The 7,594-nt window shown below is 45.9% G+C and overlaps 1 protein-coding gene across 1 annotated transcript; it reads left to right on the top strand.

The window, feature by feature from the left end:
* Positions 1-765: 765 nt before the first annotated feature.
* LOC119364358 (auxin response factor 9-like) lies at positions 766-6,147 on the top strand. The gene is made up of 14 exons (XM_037629825.1): positions 766-1,179; positions 1,967-2,082; positions 2,183-2,278; positions 2,399-2,455; positions 2,627-2,779; positions 2,859-2,943; positions 3,174-3,264; positions 3,384-3,548; positions 3,937-4,056; positions 4,141-4,225; positions 4,353-4,521; positions 4,675-5,108; positions 5,203-5,393; positions 5,478-6,147. The coding sequence occupies exons 1-14, from the start codon at positions 1,143-1,145 to the stop codon at positions 5,641-5,643; spliced, it is 1,965 nt and encodes a 654-aa protein (XP_037485722.1). The 5' UTR covers positions 766-1,142; the 3' UTR covers positions 5,644-6,147.
* The last annotated feature ends 1,447 nt before the right edge of the window (positions 6,148-7,594 follow it).

The raw sequence follows: 7,594 nt of genomic DNA, 5'->3' as shown, positions 1-7,594 counted from the left end.
CACGTCGGCGCGTCGGTGGTTGCACCGCCGGCCGGCCAGGCGAGCCAAAAAAAAAAGCTGCTGCAGGCCGAAGAGGAAGTGTCGGCGTGGAGCTGGGATGGGCTCGCGTCCGTGGAGCAGAGGATCCCTGGGCCGTGCGGGCGGCAGCGAGCGAGCGTGACGACACGGCGCGGCGGAGTACGCTGCACCCATCACGAAAGATTCGCGCGGCCGGGGCGGAGCAGCGTGCGCGCGCGCGAGAGATCTCCACTGTTACCGTGAATGGCGGGTGGGTCCTATGGACCCGCTGCCACTGTGGTTCGGATCCGCGCCATGCCTCCTCCAACCAACAGGGCGTGTTTCTCGTGTGGTGTGGGTACCGTACGTAACGTAACGGGAAAGCCGTGCGAGCCGGCTAGTCCAACAAACAACCCTGTACCGAAGCAGCAGCAGCAGCAGCAGCAGCAGCAGCGCCAGCCACCGATCCGTCGCCATCAAGATGGATCCAAGACCATACACAGGAAAACACGGGCAAAACAGGGGAGACTCGCTCCGGTGGAACCAAAGCACGGGCACCCAAATGCGAATGCAAATCCTATCCGCCCAGACCCACTGCCGACCCACCCAACCCACCCGCACCCGTACCGCGACGCCCATCCGCCCGTGATCCATCCGATCCGCCTGTCTCCCCGCCCACTCTGCCTCCTCGGCCTCGTGCAGCTCCCCTCTCCCCTCTCCTCCTTCGACCGCGACCGCGACCGCCGCTCGCTGTCAAAACCCAGCCCAACAGACCAGTCGACTCAGTCACGAGCATCCAAATCCCAAGCCAGCACACACCTCACCCTCCTCCTCCTCCCTCCTCCTCACCACACACGCTACACGCCACCTCCTCCCCGGCTCTCACGCCGCCCCGATCCCCTTCCCCGAGAGCAGACCCCCCACGTGACCCGGATCCGACCGCGCTGCCGCCCCCCGGCTTCATCCCCCGTCCACGGTCGCCCAATTCGCGGGAATTCCTCGATTCCCGGAGGCCCGGCCGTCGAGGCAGATCCATGGAGCGGAGCCGGCCGCAGCGTTGAGGCTAGCACATCGCGAGGAGCTCTCGGTTTCGTCGCTCACGGAGAATTCTCTTGCCGTTTGGCTCGGCAAACGTGGCTGCAGCGATGGCGATGGCGAATCCTTCCGCGGCCGGTGCCCCAGGTTCGATTTGCCGCCCTCTCTTGTCGCAGCTTCCGTCTGTGCAATTTTTGCCTTTCGGGGAACTGCTTTGGTTAAAAGTTGGTCCGGTTTCTCTCTCATGGTAAATTAGGCGTTGCCCAAACTGAGTCGGTAGTTGATTAAGTGGACTCGGCTAGTTGACTGCTTGTGCAGAAAAAATAGCGAAACTTCATCTAACTTGAGTCCATGCCAGCCTGTCCATTTTGTTTCCAGTATTTTGGTTGCAATCGCTCTTGTTGATCCGAGTAAATCGCCCTCTATTCAAAGTAATCTCCATGTTTGCGCAATTTTCTCTAGTACTTAGTACCGCACCTTATGGAGTGATGGGTTGCTCTCTCGTACCGATGCCTGTGATGTGAATTGCGATTCACTTTATGGAGTGATGTGAATTGTGATTCACTTCCTTTCTTTTTTTCTTCCGAAGCGTGATCCAGTCAACTGAAAAAGTATGGATATTCTTGTGACTTAGTATTTTCTATTTTTGTTAATATGCTTGATCTGTGTTGAATTCGTATGGTGGCAAATTTGGCACATGGCAGTATTTTATTGATGCGCTAATGATAAATAGGACTAACGGACACTTCAGTTGGGTAGAGTTTTGTGCTTCAACTTTTCTAATTATGAGTAGGAAAATTCATGCTAAATGATTAAATTTTGACAATCGGATATTTAGAAAGCAGATAGTGTCGTACCATGTATCCTCTGCCTCTGCTGTTCCTGTTCTGAAGCTCGGATCACCTAATATTGTAAATCAATTGCTTCCATGTAGGAATATGTAGCGACGCACTATTCCGGGAGCTATGGCATGCTTGTGCCGGTCCGCTGATCACAGTACCCAGACAAGGCGAACGAGTCTATTACTTTCCCCAGGGTCATATGGAACAGGTACTCACCGGTTTATATATCTTTTCTGCCTGTCTCATTTGATCAATTCTTCTTGCTAGATATAATATTTTTCTCAAACTGATCATGATTTATTGTATAGCTTGAGGCATCTACAAACCAGCAGCTTGACCAGTACCTGCCGATGTTCAACCTACCATCCAAAATCCTATGCAGCGTGGTCAATGTAGAGCTCCGGGTCAGTGTCTTTCTACCTGCCTGCTGCAACCTCTTTGCTTGGAGTGTCTGAGAAATGGTTGGTCTAGCTATGCAGCTAGAAATGTTATTCTTTGCTAACCGGCTGAACTCTGTAATGCAGACGGAAGCTGATTCAGATGAAGTTTACGCTCAAATTATGCTGCAACCAGAGGCTAATGTGAGTCTTCCTGTTTTAACCATTGCTAACATGCAAATGGCTCATATTACTTTCCAATGTACAATCTTATGCCCTTTTCATGTTGCAGTGCACAGTACTTTGTTAGTTCAGTTTAATGTCCCTGTTTACATGTACATTCATTAATTTCCCCGTTTGAACCCCCTTAATTAGCAAGGTGAGCTCACAAGCTTGGGTCCTGAGCCACAAGAACTCGAAAAAGGCACCATACATTCCTTTTGCAAGACACTGACAGCTTCGGATACGAGTACCCATGGTGGTTTCTCTGTTCTTAGGAGACATGCTGAGGAGTGTCTTCCTCCGCTGGTTAGCATCGAAAGCATTTTTAACTCCAGTTGATGTCTACACAATTTCTGGCTCATTGAATGGTAGGGTTGCTTCGCAGGACATGTCTCAGAATCCACCATGTCAAGAACTGGTAGCCAAAGATCTCCATGGAACTGACTGGCATTTTCGTCACATATTTCGGGGTGAGTTTACAATTTGAGCATTCAGCTTGAAGCCCCTTTAAGCTTCCCGTCGCTGTGTTCTTATTGTTTAATTGTTTCGGTGTAGCACTTCATGTCACAATTGAATGTTGAATTCTTACCACTGCAGAAACATGCAGCATATACTGATTCATTACTTCATGACTATGTGTGAACTCTCTCTCTCCCTCTGTCTGGTTCTATCTCATGCCTGCTGGCGTTTTGTGTTTCAGGACAACCTAGGCGACATCTACTTACAACTGGCTGGAGTGTCTTTGTTAGCTCAAAAAGATTGGTTGCTGGTGATGCATTTATCTTTCTGAGGTACACAACACAATACTATAATCCTGTCACGCGGAGGCAGTTTTTATGCATTTTCACCTGTTTCCTGTCTTGGTTTAATTCTGGTGAATAGTAATAAGTAATATTTGTATCATTTGCAGAGGTGAAAATGGTGAGTTGCGGGTTGGAGTAAGGAGGCATATGAGACAAGTAAATAACATGCCATCATCTGTGATATCAAGCCACAGCATGCATCTTGGAGTCCTTGCGACAGCCTCCCATGCAATCTCCACTGGGACCCTCTTTTCTGTTTTCTATAAACCCAGGTAAGGTTCAACCAGTTTTCGCCTTTGTTATACCCCGTTGCTGCGTTGTAATGGTTATTTCTGGCAACCAAGCAGTAATGCAAGATAATAAAGATTTTTTCCGCAGTTTTTACTTAATTGCTATGGCAATTCCTTATGTATGTTTTTTTTCGCGAGAATTCCTTATGTATGTTGTACATTCTGCTTAGGTGTGAGATATAACTCTTGCTCATTTGGTCTATTATACCTGTTATGTATTTACGTCCGAGAATTCACCCAACTAATGTTTCTTTTTGCTTAACTGGGATGACATCATGGTTTCCTTAATGAGTATTAACAATTGGTGATTTTTTTTATCCATACAATCTAGTGTATAAGGCTTACCGGGCCTCTCTGATTTTGTTTCCAGAACAAGTCAATCTGAGTTTGTGGTGAGTGTTAACAAGTACCTTGAAGCGAAGAAGCAGAACATTTCCGTTGGAATGAGATTTAAGATGAAATTTGAAGGCGATGAAGCTCTTGAAAGAAGGTAACCTGGGATTGCTTTTGACAAGAAATGTTGGCTTTGTTCCAACCATCTAGGTGGATATGACAAACATTTCTCTGGTTACAGGTTCAGTGGAACAATAATTGGTATTGGGAGCACGCCAACGATGTCAACATCTCCATGGGCAGATTCTGATTGGAAATCTCTGAAGGTACTAAGATTCTGTATTTTTGAGGGTTCAACTAGAACTACAGTTTCTCCGGAGTGCTTTTAGTGGTGCATTATCATGTTTCCATGTTTGCTTTTCATATCTGATTCTTTCCTGTAATTATTGCCAGGTCCAATGGGATGAGCCTTCATCCATTCTTCGTCCAGATAGAGTTTCACCATGGGAATTGGAGCCGCTGGATGCAGCTAATCCACAACCCCCTCAACCTCCACTGAGAAATAAGCGTCCCCGACTTCCAGCTTCATCTTCTGTGGTTCCAGAACTTGCTCCAAAATTTGGTAAGATATATGAACTCCTTAGCACCTGTTACGATTAATATATGTGGTTTATGGATGCAATGCTCAGCTCTCAGTCATGAATATCATATTTTTATGTACTCTAGTCCATTATCCTTGAGTTTTACATATCTAAGCTGGTGCTATTTGTATCAGGACTATGGAAGTCCCCAGCTGAACCAAGCCAAACCCTCTCATTTTCGGAGCCACAACAGGCTCGAGGGTTATTTACTAATTCACGCTTCTCATCATCATCAAACGTTGCATTCAATCAGTTCTACTGGCCAGCAAGAGAATCAAGAGAAGACTCTTATGCTGGAAGTACTAACAAAGTCACTGTTGAAAGAAAGCTTGAACCAACTGCTGGTGGCTGCAGATTATTTGGAATTGAGATAAGATCTGCTGTGGAAGAAACACAACCCGTGCTAACTGTCTCAGGTGATGGTTATGACCAAACGGCTGCATCTGTGGACGTGGACTCTGGCGAGCTCTCGCAGCCATCCAATATCAACAACTCTGGTGCCCAAGCAGCAAGCAGTGAGCGTGCTCTTCTTGAGACCCAAAGTCGCCAAGTTAGAAGCTGCACAAAGGTGATAGTTGTCACATTTTGAAGATGCTCAACTTTCAATTTTTGTAGCGTTCAGGGTAATTAAGTACTGATCCTCATTATGATTCCTCCTCTAGGTAATTATGACAGGAATGGCAGTTGGAAGAGCAGTGGACTTGACAAAGCTATATGGGTATGTTGATCTTCACCGCAAGTTGGAGGAGATGTTTGATATACAGGGGGAGCTATGTTCCACGCTCAAGAAATGGCAGGTTGTTTACGCGGATGAAGAGGATGATATGATGCTTGTTGGGGATGATCCTTGGGAGTAAGAACCCTTATCATCGCTTGCGAATGGATGCAGTTTTCCTATATCCAAGTCCTAATTCTACTCTAATTCATGTTGTTGCAGCGAGTTTTGCAGCATGGCGAAAAGAATATACATTTATACATATGAGGAGGCCAAGCAATTGGCGCCAAAGGCCACCAAGCTCAGCCGTGTGAACTCATCACATGAATCCGTCACTCCGCAGAGTGGCTCAGAATATCCAGCCTCGTTTGCCAATGCAGATTGCTGAATGCTAAGTTGCTAACTTTGCTTTAATTACGCTCTTTCTTCCTTTGATCATTTGGGGCAAATGCCCATGATCATCCACTCTACTCAGGAGAGCTACTCGTGATTGCTTCACGGACAAAAGACATTGTGTGCGTTGCTGTGGACTGTGGTGGGTTTGGTCCTGTGTCAGCAAGGAATGCCTGGAAGAGGCATTCTGGCATTTCGTGACGTTTTGTCGCCAGTTGGTTTTATGCGAGAACTGGCGGTGAGCCGCAGTATGCATATTGCCGTAGACCTTGCCTTCGTTGCTTGCTACAGTAGTAAATAGGCGTATGTATATATTGATGATGTTTGGGTACCTGTACGAATTGATGCAATTCAGCAATTGTTACTTTTAGCAGCAGCAACCTTTTCGCTAGTGGTGGTGTTGGTGGTGGTTAGTATGTTTCCTTGTATCATGTATACCTTTCTCCCTCGTGGAAGCCATCTGTATATATCTAAGAAGTAAAGTTGTGTTTTATGGTCTTTGGCATCTGTGCCTTTTTTATCTTTTAGGGATTGGGCATCTGTGCCTTTCGTTTCCTGAGGTCCAGCGTGAGGTATGTCGGCATGATCGCCCCCCCACTGGGAGCCTGCCTTTAAACCATACTTGAGGCCACCAGGGGAAGGCAGGAATGTCTCTTCCATGACGGGCTTCTTTTGGGTTGTAGGAATTTAGGAGGATTTGAAATTTAAGGATTTTTCTCCTATGAAAGTCATTTGGATCATAGGATTGCGATACAAAATTACTATGGAATCCTTTCCTATGCCCCCCGTTTCATATGAATCTTCTTAACATAAGCTCAAACCGTATTTTACCTTTTTTTTAGAAGTCCAATGCTCTTTGACCCTCTCTTTACCCTCTCTCGTCAATACTTGAAATTTTCTGTTTGTCATTATGCATCATCCAAACGCACATGTTGCATAATTCCTGTATTTTCAGTTTAGTAGGATTTCACCGTACATGACATCCCACTCCTACTTTTCCCTATTTATATGTTTTCAAATTTCTTCAATCCAAATAGGCTAGTACTCCCTCCGATCCTCTACTAAATTAGTGATAATTAATATGGATTGGAGGGAGTAGCTTTGTTGCGGGCCGATCCTCTTTGTTGTTGTTTGGGTGTGCATGGTTAGATTTTTCGCCCGCTGGACAAACTCTCTGACGTTCAGAGGCTGGGTGGTAAATTTGGTATGCCGGAAATGAGGTTACTCGCCACAAACCACCGGTCCTCGTCGAGGCTTCGTGCGGATTCCTAACGAGCTATATCACGTCGTTGCTCGCCATTCAACAACATCCGAAGGCAAACCTGGAAATAGAGGGGAAGAAGCATAGTTTTTAAAACCAGACCGGACCGGAGGTCCGACCAGAAAAACCGTGAACCAACACCTTATTGGGTTTTTAAAGATGTACTGGTCTTTTAGTAAAATCTAGAAAATATTTTAAAAGGTGCATCAACAAGGAATCAAATAGCTAACCTTCACGCAACACATGCTAAAAGCCCAATAACCAACTAGGCTAATAAAAGTTTGTGATTTGTTAATGGTTTGCATCCAATATTATGTGTATTCGTTTGATGTGAGCTCAAAAATTTGAAAAATTATCTTTAATATTTTGTTTTTTTGTGGCAAATGAACCAATAAACTGGCGGGCAGACCAATAAAAACCTGGACTAACAACCTCACCGGTTCTATTGCTGGATCGGTTTTTAAACTATGGGAAGGAGGTGATCAACTTCTTAAGAAGTATGCCGGTGAATGTATAAGAAATAACACCTACGCCATGCTGGCAGGTGCTACCCCATGTCCAAATAAATTGAAATTTGGAGCGAACCTCACGCATAAAATTATCTATCACCAAAGAGGTCGGGTGATGTAGATAGCAACAAAATTTTGAGTGCGGCATTTCTGCTCCTAAACTACTCTGCACCCCC

This window comes from Triticum dicoccoides, chromosome 2B (genome assembly GCF_002162155.2).
Source record: "Triticum dicoccoides isolate Atlit2015 ecotype Zavitan chromosome 2B, WEW_v2.0, whole genome shotgun sequence".
Classification (NCBI taxonomy): Eukaryota; Viridiplantae; Streptophyta; class Magnoliopsida; order Poales; family Poaceae; genus Triticum; species Triticum dicoccoides.
Note: the sequence above shows the minus strand (reverse complement) of the source record. Positions and strands in the feature narration are given on the sequence as shown.